Source organism: Chiloscyllium punctatum, chromosome 26, assembly GCF_047496795.1.
Source record: "Chiloscyllium punctatum isolate Juve2018m chromosome 26, sChiPun1.3, whole genome shotgun sequence".
Taxonomy (NCBI): Eukaryota; Metazoa; Chordata; class Chondrichthyes; order Orectolobiformes; family Hemiscylliidae; genus Chiloscyllium; species Chiloscyllium punctatum.
In genome coordinates this window covers 25695788-25715531 of record NC_092764.1, presented here as the reverse complement: position 1 = coordinate 25715531, position 19744 = coordinate 25695788, and the positions used below count along the sequence as shown (strand labels likewise).

General features: G+C 37.0%; 1 protein-coding gene across 2 annotated transcripts in view; it reads left to right on the top strand.

Moving 5' to 3' along the window:
* Positions 1-19038, top strand: part of gan (gigaxonin) — a 129676-nt gene extending 110638 nt beyond the window's left edge. For both annotated transcript variants that reach the window (XM_072595959.1, XM_072595957.1), the window contains exon 11: positions 231-19038. In XM_072595959.1, coding sequence (XP_072452060.1) covers positions 231-427 — 197 coding nt within the window. In that variant the 3' untranslated portion in view covers positions 428-19038. The remainder of the gene's footprint in view (positions 1-230) is intronic.
* The last annotated feature ends 706 nt before the right edge of the window (positions 19039-19744 follow it).

Below are 19744 nucleotides of genomic sequence, written 5' to 3'. Positions count from 1 at the left end.
ACAGTGGTTCATTTTATGAAGACTGACCATCTGTTGGGTTGTTACCACAAAAGAACCTCCATCATAAATGTTCACTCTGATGTTTTAAGTGGCAAGACTTTCGGTTTTTGCTTTAATAGATTTTGACTGTAGTTATTTTTGGAGAACGTTTGCCTCACCATGAAGTCAATGAACCCTCTTGAATGGTGCCTGTAAAAGCAGCAGTTGACATTCTTTTTCATTACTTCTAGGCACACAGTATGACTTTGTCAGAGAATTTCGCAGGAGCACAGGAACCTGGCATCATACCAAGCCATTACTCCCTTCAGACCTCCGGCGAACAGGCTGCGCAGCTTTGCGGATTGCAAATTGCAAGCTTTTCAGGCTACAGTTACAACAAGGTCTTTTTCGCATACGCATTCCCTCTGTAGGTCCAAGTGGACCATAATGCAAATGGTCAGTGGTGATCCCAATTCTGAACCAAACATTATATATTGCAAAATAAGGGATAATCATGCAAAGGCTGATATCTTGTCTTCGTTACAGATTGGTAACGGTTAAAACGTGCCCTGCAAGGGCAATGCATTGTTGCACACATTTTAACGTGAACCAGAAAGGTTGTGCTTTTTTTCCTTATGTTCTGAAAGCTCAGTTATGGTATTTCTAACTGTAGCATTTAAATTACAAGGCATTAAACCAAATCTTCAGCTTTCTAATATAAAGTAACCTGAAATCAATATTTAGTAAGTGCAAATCTGAAAAAGAGATACTTGTTTCAAAAAGTGCAGAGCTGATGCAGAATTCTGGAGATAGTTGCTATCCCAGTTAGAATGAATTCTGTTCTCTTTTGAAAGTTCTAATCTAAGCTGCAAAGTCAGTTTTATTTTTTCACTATGTTAAACAATAGTTCTAATACAAAATGTTACATTAAATATTAACTTATCTTTTGTAGGTCACGCTTATAAAAGCAAAATTTAACTTTAAAAACCAGCAGCCAAAAATGGCTATATTTTGAGTTTAACTTGTGTCAACTGTTGGATTCCAAAGTCCACTTTTTGGTGAAGGAACTACTGGGTGAAAGAAATATTGATAGAAACCTAGATTTGACAACTCTTGATTTTTGAAGAGAATTGCTGTAATGTTGAAGTGTTTTTGAATGGTTATGTCACAGTATCAGTTAAGGTTGTTACTGTTAGAATTGGATTTGTTATAAACACTTAAGTTTCAAAACAATATTTAAAATGGATAGTTGGCTGGTTCAAAATAATTAATAGACCAGTCAAAGAAAGTTACATTTCTACTGTAAAGTTTCACGTTACACCCTGAAGTTGAAGCTGTTTACATTTGCTATATAAAAAAAAGACTCCTGTCAGTCTCCTGTTAAATAACATTACCTGTAATGTTCAGTACCACAGATGCTATTTCCACACAACATAATTTGGCATGGAACTAAAGTTCTGAATTGACTGCACTGGAAGGTGAAAACCTCAGTGCTATCACACTTTGCTGCCAGTACACTAATGTAATTTGTACATAAAATATTTACTATTTTAATTATTTTTTCAAGGCATTGTTTAAATGCAATGCCTTTAAAATGATTTATCCATTTCTCTCTCCATTTTCACCACCCTTCTTGCTTTCAAGAACCTGAGCAAAATTCTTCGCTGTGCACACATTACCAGTTCCCCATTGCACCACCTTCATTTCTTTCACTATGCTCCTTTATTGTCAAATAAAATGAGACATCTTTCTGAATGTAGGAAGCACTATATAAAAACAGGTTATTGTAATATTACATTAATGGTGCTGAGAGTTATCTGGTTACCCCACTAGTGATGAAATTCTATTTTTGAAGTTATCGTGAATTCTCTATTTTGTGTGTAAGTTGCAAATCTCTGGTGCTTCCTTGGTGTTCAAGTTGGACAGATTTTACATAGGAGTGGTTTCAAATAATAATTATTGTAATGTAATTGTCTATTGATCACATGTAGTATTATGAAAGAGTGAATGATAAAGTAGTTGGTGATTTCAATATATTAAATCCTAAGGCTCCTTACAGTCTGACAAGTATTCAATGTTATATTTTTCCTCCTCAGTTACATTTCTTCTGAATGTGGTGGCTTGTTCAAGGATCTAGTCTTGTGTTCTCTTGCAGCTTCTGGTAGAAGATATAATTTGCAGTGTTTAATTCTGATTTATATGAGTTAAGGCAGTAAATGCTAGCAACTTAATTGATCATAGAAGGCTTTAAATTTGACCTTGCTCATGTCCCCTTCCAATGTCAATATATTCACATTCTTGTGCCCGCATGCGCAGATTATTGTAAATGTTATTGGTTAAAGACTAAGACGCACATCATTATTGATTCCCAGCTTTATCTCTAGGAATGGGGAAATCATAGAGAACAATTATACTGTCTTTCTTTGCTGCCCCAGTTTACACCAGTTAAAGTAGTGTAGAGCATCATAGAAAAGAACAACAGAATTGAGTTTCGCACTTCAGTTTTGTGTAGCTAAGCACCACAATTGTATCCATGCATTGCACTATGCTAAAGCTGCTTAGGATGTACATTTTTTCATGTGGAATAATCTTTTTTTGCTTTTGTGGCTTCTTTTGAGTCACTGATGTTCACATAACATATCTTGTTGAATCATTGACCTCCATACAGTGGAGAGCAGTATTTTGGCTACTTATTAGGCAATCTTGTCAAATGCAGAAACAAAACTAAGTTTGTTGTTTAAATTCAATGTTAAATTTGTGCTGTAAATACAGTTAAATGCGGAGTTTGTCTAATTGACTCTCTGCTCAGCATTGAGACATGCAGGCCTGATTACATTTGGCTTCAGCATGTCTGGGGCAAAAATGAAAAGAAACCGCTTAACTTTCTAGCCCTGTGATTAAACTTCACTGATCTATTGGAAGTGTGCCTTTGGATTACATGCTTGCAAGAGTTAGGCCTCCATGGTGAAATAATTTGCTGTTTTTCACTGCACCGTCTCATGTAATTGAGATACCAAAGCGTGACTAACACCTGCTGATTTGTTCTTCATTATGAATCAGTAACTTCAGGACGGGAGAGAAATAAGAGAAACAAAGTAGAAGGAAAATTGAAGATCACTTTTTTTTAACTGGGTTCTAAAGGTGTTTTTTGACAAAATGGTTAAACATTATTACTTGAGCATCTGTTTTATAATTAAACCTGAGCAATATTACCAGGTTAATTTTGTGGTAAGATACCATAAAAATCATTGCCTTATAAATGTTCTATGCTGTCATTATTAAAGAGCACACATTCTTGCTCTAACAATTGAAGCCTAAATTACCACTAGGATAGTTAACTTGTGGTGCACATTATAGCAGCATGATTGGCCATAATAACAGGAACAATGTACATGCTGCTGTATATTAGGCCATAATGTAGTTTCCCCAATATAATTTCACATCAGGATTATGTACTTTTTTAACTTTTCTAATTTAATTATATTAAAAGCAGAATAAGGATAGGTACAACAGGACAACAATACGTTCATTCTTCAACAGTGGTAATTAGTTTAATACAGTATAAGATGCAGTGATGTTGCCCAATCAGTAAGGGAGAGAAATTGAATTTGGATGGAGATGCATTGAGCAGCCTTGTTAAGATAGCAACTTCCAATATCAGAGATTTTACATCAGTGCTATCCAGCTCCAGCTATACCACTGCATGTGTACCACTGCCTATTCCAGTGAATTTGATTTTATTTGTTACACCAAAAAACACGCTATCCAGTAATTTGCATTGACAGACTTCAAAGTAACAAGTATAGACTATAATAGGTGCGTTTCTCCATTTCACAGACTTTGACCATTTTTGCATTTGTGTTTATACAATTAAAATATAAAGTTTATTCAATCTTTAATTCCTTTCCTTCACCTTCCAAAAACACATTGGTACTGTTCATGTAACTTCAAGCTGACAAAATCTTCGTAAGCAGGTACAGCTGTTTATTCAATTTAAGAATGCTCAGTAGTCGTTAAAGAATTCCTATAAAGTGTTTTTGATATTTAGTATGATTTTTTTCTAAGTACTTATCAGACATTAATAATTATATTTAAAATATGGCAATAATTTTTGCATCAATTTCCATGAACCTTTGCAGCTTGGAAAAATTTGAATCCCAACCAATTATTTTGTGGCATTCTTTGTAAAATCTTTTAAATTGACCTATGATGTTCCTGTAGAAATACAAAATTATGAAATTATCACTGGGGCATTTGTCTATATCAGAAGGCTTTTTGCATCTGATCTAAATATTTAACATGGTATATTTAAAACTATTTATACTCCTTTACTGAAGTTTCCCTCCCTTCACCAATGTAACAGGTGAACTACAGTTTCAGTCAGAATTACAAAATTTAGTTAATGTTTGCTATATTTTCATAGATTTAGGATTTTCATTGTTTTATGTAATGAGATATCTGAATGAATTGAAACAGGGACAGAAATATTCAGCGAAATTCAATAGGTCTGGCAGCATCTGCGGAGTGAAAACAGAGTTAATGTTTCAAATCCAGCGACTCCTTTTCAGTTCTGAAGAAGGGCCACTGGACTTGAAATGTTAGCATTGCATTCTCTCCACAGATTCTGTCAGACCTGCTGAATCTCTCTGTAAATTTGTTTTTGTTTCAGATCTTCCCCATTTGTAGTTCTTTGCTTTACTTTAGCTGAATGCATTAATTTCTAGTAACATACCAACAAAATAATTTTTATCAGCTTGCGCAGTATCCTGTAGAATAATGCATTGTTTGTTGTTTGAAAGCCCTCAGTCCAGTGAAAGGCAAAAAACATTTATAGTAATTGCCATTATAGAGTCATAGAGATGTACAGTATGGAAACAGACCCTTCAGTCCAACCCGTCCATGCCGACTAGATATCCCAACCCAATCTAGTCCCACCTGCCAGCACCTTGCCCACATCCCTCCAAACCCTTCCTATTCATATACCCATCCAAATGCCTTTTAAATGTTGCAATTATACCAGCCTCCACCACATCCTCTGGCAGCTCATTCCATACCCTTAACAACCTCTGTGTGAAAAGGTTGCCCCTTAGGTCTCTTATATATCTTTCCCCTCTCACCCTAGACCTATGCCCTCTAGTTCTGGACTTCCCGATCCCAGGGAAAAGACCTTGTCTATTTATCCTATCCATGCCCCTCATAATTTTGTAAACCTCTATAAGGTCACCCCTCAGCCTCCGATGCTGCAGGGAAAATAGCCCCAGCCTGTTCAGTCTCTCCCTATAGCTCAAATCCGCCAACCCTGGCAACATGCTTGTAAATCTTTTCTGAACCCTTTCAAGTTTCACAACATTTTTCGATAGGAAAGAGACCAGAATTGCACGCAATATTCCAACAGTGGCCTAACCAATGTCCTATACAGCCGCAACATGACCTCCCAACTCCTGTACTCTGACAAATAAAGGAAAGCATACCAAACGCCGCCTTCACTATCCTATCTACCTGTGACTCCAGTTTCAAGGAGCTATGAACCTGCACTCCAAGGTCTCTTTGTTCAGCAACACTCCCTATAGATGAGCATTCATATTTTTCTCCCAAAATCAAGCAGACATTTAAGTTCCCAAACGTTGATAAATAATAAAAATTAGTTTCTAGAATGTGCAAAATATTGGAGTGTTTTATGGACAGAATATATTAACTTTTACAAATGGCTTGACCCTCACTGTTATAGTTTCATGTCTTCTAAAGTGAGATGTGTTCAAGTTTTATAACTCTCTTCAGCGCAGGGCTTTGCATAATTGTTATGACTCCTGATAGACTTTAAGAACTAACATTGGACCAAAGAACCCTTCCAAGTGTCTAGTACTGTAGCATCAGACTTGGTTATAAATGAATTTTTTGTATTAAGGTAAACATGTGAAATGTACCGCATTGAGGTTCGTTGGAGAATGGAACCAGTCTTGAAATTTGCTTTCTGTTTTTAGAGAGATGACACATGTAATAAGTCATTGAACTGCCAGTTAACTATCTTCAGCTCAGCAATCCAAGCCATGCTTCATTGAATTGGGAATTGGAAAATGTACAGTTCCTTGCTATCTCTTCTAGTACAGACATGTTAAATAACAGATGATCATTTGATTGTTAAACTGGTTTCCTCAATGTGGTGTTGCTATGTGCTTATTGGTAACTGTGCCGCACACGAAAGATAAATTATTGATTGCAACGATAGCTGAACAATGAAAAGCAGGTCACTTACCTCTTTCAAACTTCACTATACTTGCTGAACTATTTTGTGGATATAACGCACACGACAGGGATTTACATGCTGAAAAATATCTCTGTTCATGAATTATGTTGTTCTATTTTCCATGAAGAAATAATTCTCAACCTGTGGGGCTCAGAGATGATTCTTGACTTTTTTAGACAAAGTAATCTTACAATCACCATAAAGTAGCTGGTTCTTAATAGAAAAGGGGCTCAACACCCTGCTTTGTCCAACAAACCTCTTTAAGGGCTTAATCTCTCAAAGTTATAAATGAATACAATCCTTTTTCAAAATTCAGTAGTACAGTACAACTTTCAAATTATGATATTCTCTGCCGAAGTTTGGGAAATGAATGGAACATAAAGCTACTTGCTCTGACAGATTTCTAAATTACTGAAAGTTAATGTGTTACTGATGTGTCAACATCTCCTGTACTGTGCTTAATCACTACTGATATAACTGTGCAGGTTTAGGCAGAGATAAAATTGGTTGGTATCTATTTTAATAGCATTATGGATCATTACGTGTCTGCTATTAAAATACAGTAATCTTATTTTTGGTTACCTAAATAGAGAGGTTTTCCTAAACAGAAGTCCCCTTTTATTGAAAATAAGTTTTGCCAATCTTTTAAAAAATGAATAAAATGTCACAAGCAAATGAAAAGGAACTCCTAAGACAAAACAAATACGAGAAATTCAAATATATTTTTGTGCAGAAGGCGATAGTCTGTTGTGAGATGTATGCTCCTTGATTTCTGTTGATGGACATAACATTTTGCATCCCTCATTTTAAGTTGCATGCATTCTAGATTGAGTTGAGTGTGTGTTGCTGGAAAAGCACAGTGGGTCAGCAGCACCCTTCATCAGGCTCCAGCTTGAAACGTCGATTTTCCTGCTCCTCAGATGCTGCCTGACCTGCTGTGCTTTTCCATCAACACATTCTCAACTCTGATCTCCATCATCTGCAGACCTCACTGTCTCCCTGCATTCGAGATTGAGCCTATCTTTTATATTATCATGTTTTTAATTATCCCTATCATATGTACTGCCAATTTACTTAGTATTGGCCTAAAACTACTTACAATGTCCAACGTGGCAATGGTAGTAACAAGAAAGTGTATCATTAGACCACTCATACTTCCACTTTGACCAGTTAAACCAGAATTAATGAAGTGTCTAACTCTGGACACACCAGGTCTAGAAAAACTGTATGGCTATTCATAAAATCTTGCTTCCTTGGGTGAGTAGGGGAGATGCTGGTGGGAAAGATAGCAATAGACAATAACTATAATCAAAATTGCAATACAACCATAAAGTTGTTACTCTAATTGCATATAGATTAGGGAGATGATGACCTTAATTTGGAAAAATTCAGATTTTGAGCTATAGGATACAGGCAAAGTGTATATTGCCTTTCCCTGTAATTTGAACTATTAATATTCATTGCACAAGATTACAAAATCAAGATCATCAGTTGCATTTGGCTTTGTGAATTACTATTATTTGGAAAGTAGTTCGATTGTGATTTTAAAAGCCACTGCTTGCTTTGGTGAATCTTATGATTAGGATTAGGTTCCAGTGAAGTGAAGCCTATAGGTACTTCAATAAATATGTTTTTGCAAAGGCCATAACTGGAGTTGTAATGTGTTCTCCTACGTGGTTCATTTTGACCATTTAGAAATGTAATCCTGCATTAATCACAAAGCAGTTTTTGCTTGTTTATAAATACAACAGAACAATTCATAAAACCATCAGTCTATTAAGTGAATCTTGCAGCAAGTGTTTTGTGCGGTTTCACATTTGATTGTACTTGTCGGATTTCATGTGTTGGTTGCCTTAAAGGTTTGTGACCAAAAGCTAAGACTATCTTGAGCAAAAGTCGATTTGATAAATATCCAGGAAGCGATATGTAACAGTACCCATATACAAACTATTGCTTGCCCATTGGAAAATTTGGGCAAGTCATTTCTGTGGCATAGATGGGATCCTATGGGATCCCAGCATGGCAGAGTCCAAGACAATTGCCTGAGAAATTGAAGGTTCCACTAGGCTGTTTCCTGTTGACTGGAACATTCTAAAAGTATCCACTTAAATCAGAAAATGGAGAGAGTTCCATTGCAGTAAAGTAAATATTTACTTAGGAAAAATTAAGCAACTTAAAAACCTAGAGTACCTCCTGAGTATATATTCAACTGCCTCCCAACCCCCCCACCCCACCAACTTCACCTCCCCACATCTTGACAATCATCAGGACCTGATCTTCCCCTGCCTGCCTTGGACCCTAACACCCTGAACACCAATATTTGGCACTCTATCCCCTACCCGCCTCTTTTGTTCGATTGAAATTAAGGAGCAAAGTGCCCATTTTTGTGCGATTGCCATTCCTTGGAAAATCTAGCCTAGTGAGCTCATTGGTTTGGTTTTGTAAGGTTTTGTAAGGTTTGGCAACTAGGTTTTAATAAAATTATCACAAAGAAAAGTGGAAGGGTCGCCATGAATGAAATTGGCACAGCTTTCCTCTCATTCAAACCATTTGGGTAAGAGTGTGTTTGACATCTGAAGTTCTATGTTAACATGAGGGAAGTAATGATCGACAAGATTTTTATTTGGTAGAACCCTGGCATCTATACTAATTTATTGTGCATGCCGGATTGCAAAATGGCACAGGGTATGTTTCAAACTTGAATCGAGACTCATCCAAACCCATGGTAAACTCTCCAGGCCATTAACATACTGATAGTTTGGAAAAGACAGTCTTTATCAGCAGAATAACTTGCTTTCATGTATTATCTTAAACAATCCCTTGTTGCTTTCTCCACATGTTTCTGATGCCTGCTTTGTATTCAACACAAAGCTTGCTAAGAACCCAAACCACTTTATATGGAACAATCAGATATATCTTATGGTTCATTTAGTCCACCCTTACAGATGCATTGAAACACTTTTGGCCTCACTTCCTTGGGCTTACTAAGTTAATATTTCAGCACTTTGCGATATATCCTGTTGCAATAAAAGCAAATATTCTCCAGAGACTCAGTTAAATGAGTAAACTTGACTTGAGTTTGTGTCTCGGATGTCACATACTGTTTCACCCCATCTTTTGTAGAACACCAAAACAAAATGCAGACACTGGGCAGAATAGATCACAAATCATATCCTCTGTCCTGTGAATTTATTCAATCTCTGACTGAACTACTCAGGCAATGAATATCTTTGCTTCAAACCATGGTATGTACCATGTTATCTGACCTTAGGTCAGCTGTACTAGTTAGCCTTTGTGCCCCTAGGTTAGCAAGAAGAAATTAGCCAGGTTTTCCACTTTGGATCCTGGTCCTCACTTACCACTCCACCAGTATCCACATCCGAAGAGTCATTAGCTGCCATGCCAGCAGGCTCCCCCCGCCCCATCCCAAATCAGCTTCTGCAGGGATCATTCCCTTGGGATACATTGGTCCACTCCAAACACTTTCCCACCCACCCACAGCACCTTCCGATACCATCACAGAAGGTGTAACACCTGCTTGTTTACTTCCTCCCTCCTCACTATCCAAGACCCTAATTACATCTTCCAGGTAAAGCGTCTATTTTCCTGCACTTCACTCCATTCAGTCTACTGTATTTGCTGTTCAGAATATGGTTTTCTCAATATTGTGGGAGATGATAAGCAGACTGGTCAACTGTATTGCACAGCATCTATATCCTGTCTGCAAAAATGACCCTGAACTTCCTGTTGCCTGTCACTTCAATAGACCACCATGTTCCCTGTCCAATATCTCTGTCTCCAGCTTGCTGTGTTGCTCTAGAGAAATTCAGTGCAATCTGGAAAAATACCATCTCGTTTTCCACTTAGGGACTTTGCAGCCTCCAGGACTCAATATCAAGTTCACTAATTTTAGGACCTGAGCTCCTTCTATGTCCTTACCCCAAACCTCTCACACCAAGCCTTGTCATCACAATTACTAAGGTGAAATCCAACATTTCTGCAACTTGCCAATGGTTAGATCTCATAAAATCTGTGCAGAATAATATTAGAATTTTACCTCCTGGGCTTCATTCACTCTGTGTAAGCTAAATCCCTGGCTGAAACACAATATTTATAAAATGATTTACCTGTCACATCTCACAAGCACACTTATTCTAACTTCTACCTCTACAAGATTTAGATGAGATTAAAAAACATACTTTTCATATCATTAAACCATCAGAATATCAAATCTCTGCAGTAGTACTTTTAAAATAGTCATTTGGTCGTATAGAATTTACATATTGCTGAAAAAGACCCATTTTATCTGAACTTTTCGTCTTTAACTCAGCACAATTTCCAACAAAGCTAAAGGAAAGACAGGCAACACTTTTATTGTATGGAGAGTGCTGAATGATTGGCAGGTATGCTCTGGTGGAGACATGACTGTCTGTCAGTTATAGCCATAACTAACTGGTGTCTCCAGTGGACTCCACTTGCCAATCAATCAGCGCACTCTTCTCATACAGCTTGTGTTTGTTTCCTTTGTTTTGCTAGTTCTTCCTAACTGTGCTGAGAAAAGCAAGATAAAAAGCTTCAACAAAGTGTCTTTTTGGCAACAAATTGAAAATAGTAATTTGCAAATTTTCCCAAAGACAGAAGTGTGTAACCTTTGCATACTTTTACAGCGCCAGAGACCCGGGTTCAATTCCCGCCTCAGGCGATTGACTGTGTGGAGTTTGCACATTCTCCCACGTGTTTGCGTGGGTTTCCTCCGGGTGCTCCGGTTTCCTCCCACAGTCCAAAGATGTGCAGTTCAGGTGAATTGGCCATGCTAAATTGGCCATAGTGTTAGGTGAAGGAGTAAATGTAGGGGTATGGGTGGGTTGCGCTTCGGCGGGTTGGTGTGGACTTGTTGGGCCGAAGGGCCTGTTTCCACACTGTAAATAATCTATCTAAGTAATCTATCTATCTTTTATACATTTAACTGCATTTATTGCTGAGACCACCACGAGAGAGTGCAGTGAGCGCCACATTCAGAAAGAAAGAAAGCAAGCTGAGCATAAGGGCTGCAGGTAACAGTGGGCAGGGAATGGAGAGGACGTGGGGTGTTTGTACCTGGCACCTCGAGAAGGTCGTGTCAGCAGGCAGCGAGCAACAGCAAAGAGGTGTCACAGTGATCAATAAAGGTGATGTGAGTGGGACAGTCACTTCCCATATCGATTTGCTTACACAATCATGGAACAAGAAATGGTCCTCTGACCTAACTAGCCTGTTGAATTATGATGCATCTTGTATCACAATAAAAGAAAATCTACTCCACCCAAAAGTCATGCAATAATCTCCAGAGAAGTGCGAATCTACAACACAATACCTATAGCCATAAACACATTACATGTAACATTTCACCATCATTGGACAGCAGTATGAGCTGCTTCTTTGTTCTGTGTCCGAATTCATACCAGTTTAATTTTGAAGGAAATGCCTTGTACAAAAATATTGTTTTAATTTTAATTGAACTAGATTGCGGTTAGTTAACATTACATAGTTCATCTTTAGTTTGCACACTCCCAGTTTCTCTTTAAACTGTTTTTCTTCCCTTGTATCATGGAAACAAAGGCTGAAACAGGCTATTCAGCCAATCGAGTCTGATTAGATTAGATTAGATTACTTACAGTGTGGAAACAGGCCCTTTGACCCAACAAGTCCACACCGACCTGCTGAAGCACAACCCACCCAGACCTATTCCCCTACATTTACTCCTTCACCTAACACTACAGGCAATTTAGCATGGCCAATTCACCTAACCTGCACATTTTTGGACTGTGGGAGGAAACCCACGCAGACACTGGGAGAATGTGCAAACTCCACACAGTCAGTCGCCTGAGGCGGGAATTGAACAGGGGTCTCTGGCATTGTGAGGCAGCAGTGCTAACCACTGTGTCGCCATGCCGCCCAAATTGACCATTGCTTGACCATTTAATACAATCATGCTGAACAAAAACTTCAACGGCTCATATGCTCACTATCCCCATCACCCTTTATGCCATTGGTAATCAAACATTTGGTAACGTTAGCTTTAAATATAGTCAAAGACTGAGCTTCCACAGCCCTCTGGAGTAGAGAGCTCCTAAGGTTCACCACCCTTGAGTAAAACAAAAATCTCCTCATCTGGTCCTTAAGGACACATCCCTTAATTTTAAATTGTGTTCTTGGTTCTCGACTCACCATCCAGGGAAAACGTTTCACCTGCAACTGCCCTGTTTACCCTTTAAATGTTTTGTATGTTCAAAAAGAACACTTATCATTCCTTAAAACTTGAGAGAATACTGACCCAGTCTGCTCCACATCTTTCACATGACAGTCCTATTCAGACAAACTTCCTTCCTTACTCCCGTTGTGCAATAATACCTTTCCTGAGAAAGGGACCAAAATTGCACATAGCACTGTTAAGTGTGATCTAACCAAGCCCCTCAGAATATAGGGAAGGCTTTACTATTCCAGAACTTAAATCCTCTTCCAACAAAGGCTCATCTTCCATTTGCCTACCTAATAGCTTGCTGCACCTGTAGGACATCTTTATTATAGCTATCATTATCTCATTCTTAGCTAAGATGATATAGGGTGGGAAATAAAACAAGTGACTTCACACAAGGCACGGTGGCAAGTGGGTGGCACGGTGGCACAGTGGTTAGCACTGCTGCCTCACAGCGCCAGAGACCCGGGTTCAATTCCCGCCTCAGGTGACTCTCTGTGTGGAGTTTGCACATTCTCCCCGTGTCTGCGTGGGTTTCCTCCGGGTGCTCTGGTTTCCTCCCACAATCCAAAGATGTGCAGGTCAGGTGAATTGGCCATGCTAAATTGCCCATAGCCTTAGATAAGATGTAGATGTAGGGGTATGGGTGGGTTGCGCTTCAGCGGAGCGGTGTGGACTTATTGGGCCGAAGGGCCTGTTTCCAACTGTAAGTAATCTAATCTAATCACAAGCCTTCGTCAGTAATGTTCTTTAGCCAGCCTTTAAGAATATAGAAGCAATTCTGTACATTGAAGCCATTGGTGCGAAGTATATCATTTGAGAGAGTACAGAATCATGAGACATACCTAGATTCTGTTGATTCAGCAACCCTCTCCAAAATTGTCAGCTGCCTAAAGATCTTTTTCACACTCCTTCCCTAAATACATCTGTGAACTTAAACACTATTTTGTCTCCATATCAATTTAATATTGCATATCCAGCACTTATATTGGAAACCACTGAATAGGAAAATAACTGGTGGTTGAGCTATAATGTACTTTGCTATATTTCCATCTATGCATGTATCTGCACTGGCTGTGTTAGAATAATTGACAATTATCTGCACAGGGCAAGGAATGGCAGTCTAATTGTGCACAAATGACCAGTGTTAACTTTTAATAATGTGATGTTTAGTCATTTCGTTCACATTTTTGATGTGATAGTAATTAAAATTCTGAATGTTAATATAAATTATAAAACAATGCTGCTGAATTATTTAAAGCAGAACTACATTCTGTATGGAAGAAAACAGCACACTAATTCAGTGTTCAGTGTGACTTGTTAACATGTCTAATGGATGTAGTCCTCAAATATAGTTACCTAACAATGTTGTAAATGATCAGAATTTTATGAAAAGTACTAATATTTTGCTGAAGCAATACTGAACTTCAGAATGTCTACAAATCTTTGATAACACAATGTGTTATAATGAAGCCGTAAAAGCAAAATGGCAGAGGGGCTAACCATTCTAAGTATTTCACATGTGACACTAATAGCAGTTTCTCAGAGCATACTAAGTTATTGTATTCCATTTAAAAGAAATTGGAAGCACTTGAGGCAAAAATAATGAGCTTGTGAATACAAGAGTTCTCCTAGTGCATTGTGGTGTTTTAAAATAAACTGTAAATTTGTCATATTGCATTTGCTCACACTTTATTGGAATTCCCATGCACAACAGAATAATAGTTAATGGATATAAATGAGTGAAATCAATAGAGTGGTGTGGGAAACTGCATCTCACCTTGTGCAATCAACCATTTGTGTTTCAATTCAATAGTTTTAGAGTTAACTTTGTACAAAGTAGAAAATGAAACAACTTTAAAATAACATAGACAATTGGAATGCAAGCTGGAGTAAATGGCAGATAGGACTTTATCTGTTTATCTATAGCTAGTTGCATTTATATCCCTTTAGCAGCAGTCAACCACTTGAGATTAAGTGATAAGTATTGCTTAGTATAGTATTAAAATGGAGTAAATGGAAGGGAAAGGGTAGAAGGATTTATTAAGTTACAGAACAACCCCAGCTCCTGTGAATCACTTCAGGTTTGCATTGTGATTATTCAATACATGAATAATGCTTTATACTAAATATAGCTTTACATTTAAAGCTAAAATATAAAATAATCTGTTGTTGCTGTGTGAAAGGTGTTGTTTTCTTTAAGTAGCTGGTATTGTAGCAACCATTTCTTTGGATGAATGGTGATGCTATCCTCACTTGAGATTAAACATGTGATGTAATCAGTTTAAGGTTACCAGAATTTAATCCAGAGTGGATTTTTAGGAAGTAACTCTGCACAATTTTAAGAGTTAATCAGCATTGAGTAAAATGAATCCAGTATCAAATCCACTGTTTTTGTTATATGAAGCTGCTTGCAATATATTGGACCATCTTCTTGTCTTACACTTGGTCATGAATTTCCCCAATTTTGGCAGCCAGCCAACATTACTTCAGAAGTGTGAAGAGTTGATTCTAGTTCAAATAAAACAAAGAACTTATGGAACAACTATTGTGTGTAATGAAGAGGAAAATCATCTTTAAATAACACTGGGCCAAATAAAAGTTTCTTGTAGTCTTCAGCTAGCCAACAAATTTTGATAGCCTGTCAAAATATCTAATCTATTCACTGATGACATTCCTTGTACATAATATATTTCCAGTTATTCCTATGAAACAATAAAGTCACAAACATCTGCATGTTTTTACCTTGCAAAGAATTATGTTTCATCAGTAATTGTACTTGAAATATGTACTATCAAGTAGCCACTTTTAATTTTCCACTTAGTACTTACTCAAAGTAGACTGGGCAGCCAATGTAAAGTGACCATTAATGTTCTTTCATATCAAACAGAATAACAAGAATTATTTTACATTTTAGCCTGTTGATAACTTGACTTCATTCTGACATCATTCATAATCATTCTGACAATCAGGAACTTTGTGAATGTAACGTGTAACTTAAATAAAAAGAAAATCATTCATTTGTGTTTTATACCTTCTATTGTATAGTGGTCAGTCGATCACCAGTGTTTATTTGTATGCACCAGTTTTGCAATTGACATATCCAAATAAGGTTTTAATGTTTAAATTTGCCTGTGCATGTTCCATCTCTACTTTCTTCTGATCACCAGTATCATTGTAATAAAAGATAAAAGGTGGGGTTCAATATTGCTGTTTTGTGGTATTGTATAGACCGTAAACTTTGTGTTTGAATTGTTTGAAAAATGTTCGAGATTTTTATGGTGGTGACATTTATATTGATATCTTTGTGTGTTTTTCTTGAGTTTTAACCAAAACGTCAACTGTAATGCAATGTTTAATCACTGTGCCCCTATTCTGCCTCTTCTAGCATGTTTCAATGCAAAGCCAGTTATAGTGCTGAAAAGGACCTCTGCTGGACATGTGTTCCTTTCTAAAGTGTGGTTAGCATCTTTAATGCTGAAATAGAAATTTAAACAAGATGTGTACACAAGCAGTAGTGCTGACTATTATATTATTTAACGCCAGGATTTTTAAACAGTGCATATTTTATATTTTGAGGAAGGCAACTAAAAATGGAGGCAAATAAATTAACTAATTTTCCATATGTATAATTTAATTCAACCAAATAATATAACATTTGGGACCTTTATCACATTTCCTTTTCTTACTGTTTTCATTGTACTTTTTGTTGTGTGACATAACATTTTCTGGCAGTAAGAATGCCAGTGATTAGTCTCACACCCTTAAATAATCTCCCATCGTCAACATGTGAAATGAAAACCTGGTACTCAGCCTTGTTGGAATGAGCAAATGTTGAAAAGTCTGAAGTATCACCCAGCTTAAATTTCAAGATCCCATTGCCCCTGTCCTTGTATTTCAGATGCCAGACAATACAAGATATGGAGAGAACAGAGATCACAAACTCAGTGTACTCACATAAAAATATCACTATAACTTTTTTTTTGTTCTATAACCTTCAGCCATCAGATTCCAGGCTTCTGTGCAGGTGCCATTCCCTCTTGCCCTATTCGCAACTGCATATTGGGTCAGCTATCTCAGTTGTACTCTTTGGATTTAATTTATTTCTGTCAGCTTCCATTAATCTCCAACTGATGCTCAGATTTGTTTCACCTCTGTGAACTTTCTATTTCATTTTACTCATTCATGTGATGTGCAAATCACTGGCTAGACCAGCACATATTGCTCTGGAGAAAATGGTGGTGAGCCATCGTCTTGAACTGGTACAGTCCTTGGGATGTAGTACACCCTGTGTGCAGTTTGAAAGAGTTCCATGATTTTGAGTCAATGACATTAAAGAAATGGTGATAGTTCCAAGTTGAGATGATATGGGGCTTGGAGGCGAACTTGCAGGTAATGGTATTTCCATGCATCTGCTGCCCTTGCCTCTGTAGATAGCCAAAGATTATGTCAAAGGCACCTTAATGAGCTACTGTAGTGTATTCTGGAGATGCTGCACAATGCTAAAGATTGTGACTGGGGTGTCAATCAAGTGAGCTGCTACTTCATGGACAATGTTAATGTCAGAAATCACAAAATACCAGGTTACAGTCCACTTCACCTAAGGAAGGAGCAGAGCCTCTGAAAGCTTATAATTTCAAATAAACCTGTTGTACTATAACCTGGTGTCATATGACTGCTGACTTTATCCACCCCAGTCCACTACCGGCAACACTATGATGATGTTGATGGCCTTGAGTATTGTTGAGACTGCATCCATCCAGGCAATTGGAGAGTATTTCATCACACTCCTGACTTATCCATTATAAATTCTGGACAAGCCTGAAAAAGTTGGTGAGTGACTCACTGAAGAATTCCCAGCTTCTGGTGTACTCCTGTAGCCCCACAGTATTTATATTGCTGCTCCTAGCAATTTTTTTCTTTCCAGTTGCTATGTAATTGTAAATTGTGGGAATTTAGATTAGCATTTGCAATTCAGTGTATCAATTGATATGAATTCTGTTGCTACTAAGAAGGATGTTATCCGCAGGGACAAAAATAGAGAATTATCGTCGCTGAACCATCTCAAATTTTTATTGAAGCTGATCTCTGTTTGACATTTGTTGGGGTGAAGGAGCAGATAAATTGTCACTTAGATGGCTGTGTAAGTCAAAAATGAAACAACATTTTAAAGAGAATTTAGCCATTCTTTTTTGGCCCACACCCACCAAAAAGCAAAAGACCGATGGTAACAGACTCCTTTTAATAATGTTTGAACTTTAACATGCTTTGTTGAAATTTGGGGCTAGAATTAAACACTTGTGTTTCAGAAAAGGTTTTGTGTAATAATGTTACCATATTGCCTTACTTGAATGTAATCTTTTTCTTTTTTTGGTGTTAACAAATGCTTTAAATTATACAAGTCGCAGCTTTTATTGCTATCCAGCAATTTGAGGAACATAGCTGCCTAAAATTTGATTGAGAGATCTATTTGAACTTAAGGCTAATGTACAACCAGTACAACTGCTATATATTGATACAAATCGTTGTGTAGATTATCTATATAACTGAGGCACTTCTACTTTTTGATTACAGTTCAGAAAAATGTATTGCATGAACACATTTTATTTGACATAAAACTTGGTTTCAATATTGAATATACCAGTGTCTGAAATAAAATTGAAGTGCCAGAGGAACTCAGCAGATCTGGCAGCATCTGTAGAGAGAGAAATAGACTTGAATGTTTCAAGGTCAGTGTGACTTCCTTGGGAATTCCTCAGAATTGTGAAGAAAAGCCATATTAATCTCAACACTCTTTTTCTCTCCAAAGATGTTGCCAGAACTGCTGACCTTCTCCAACAGTTTCTGCTTTTATTTTAGATGCCCAGCATCCATAATGCTTTGTTTTCGCCTGAACACTAATATTTGAATTGGAGAGAAGTTTGCTGATTTCAGTCCTGTGGTTTTGAGCAAAATAAACTAGTATATCTGGACCATACAGCTTTGTAATTTGTCTCTATATGGCAGGTGTACAATGGTTGCTTGTATTTGTTACTTCTTAGTGGTAACTGCCCTTGAATAGACCGTACTCTCATTGGATTCCTCATTAAAACATGTTCTCCATTGTTGTATTACACCTGACAAAAGCAGCTCTTGTTTTTAATTGAGCAAATTTCCAAATTGACTAAGTTAAAATTGGTGTTACTTTTCATACTGGCAATCTTGATGCAACCTATCAAATGAAGCACGACAAAAAGTACAATCTTTTTCAAGTGGCCATATAAATGATAGATTTAAAGGTGTTGAAAATTGTCTTTTTCTGAAGATTATGAATATGAAATAGTACTGAACATGAAAAACTGATGAAATGACTGCAATTGGCATTTGGTTTGTACAAATTTAATTTTTATTCATGTGATTAAATGTTATCTAATTTATCTTGTCATGTTAACAAAAATGGTTGGGTTCTGCTTGCCTTTATGTATTAGGGTGTATTAAAACTTGACAATAAAAACTATTTTACCAGAAATAGGGTTATGATGGTCAAAACCTACTATGTAACTTTGACAAACACAACATTAATAAAACTGGTGGAAGTAAACTGGTGTCTAAAGAATATCACTCAACTAAAAATAGTATTTTCTTCTGGAAGTTACTGCTTTTGGCTCACAATTAATTTATTCTCGTTTTGATTTGAAAGAATAACAAAAGAATCTTTCTTCTATCACAACTAAATGTAGCATCCACACTGTTAGATTATTCCAAATACGTTTATAAACTATGCAGCTGTTTCAGTGCTCAGAGTTAAATCTAATAACACTAATATTGTTTTTGTTTAGATAACTAAGTGTAAATGGGAAAACATGCACCCACAAAGGAGAACATTCACTGTAACTGGGAATGTGTTAAGAAATTTAAATGAATTTACAGGTAATATCATTACATGAATGTTGAACTCTAAAATCACATTTATTGAAACTGTTTACGAGTGTCTTTAAGATGTTCTACAATCATTTATCAATGCATGTATCACATAAGTACATGCCATGCCTAGTTCATTCGAAATACATTACTAATCAGTAGTTAGTGGATATGAAATGGGCACAGTTCTGTAGGTGTTACTGTTCCTTCAGTATCTTGCTGGGTGGAAGACCTATATACTTCAGGGTAACAAATGTATTGAAAAGAATGCAGAGATTTGTAGAGTTCATATTAAAGTTCAAAACCAATTGATTTTCATCCGACATTGAACAGAACACTAGGGTCCATGTTCGTATTTTCAGTCATTTTTGCCTTATCTTAGCCAG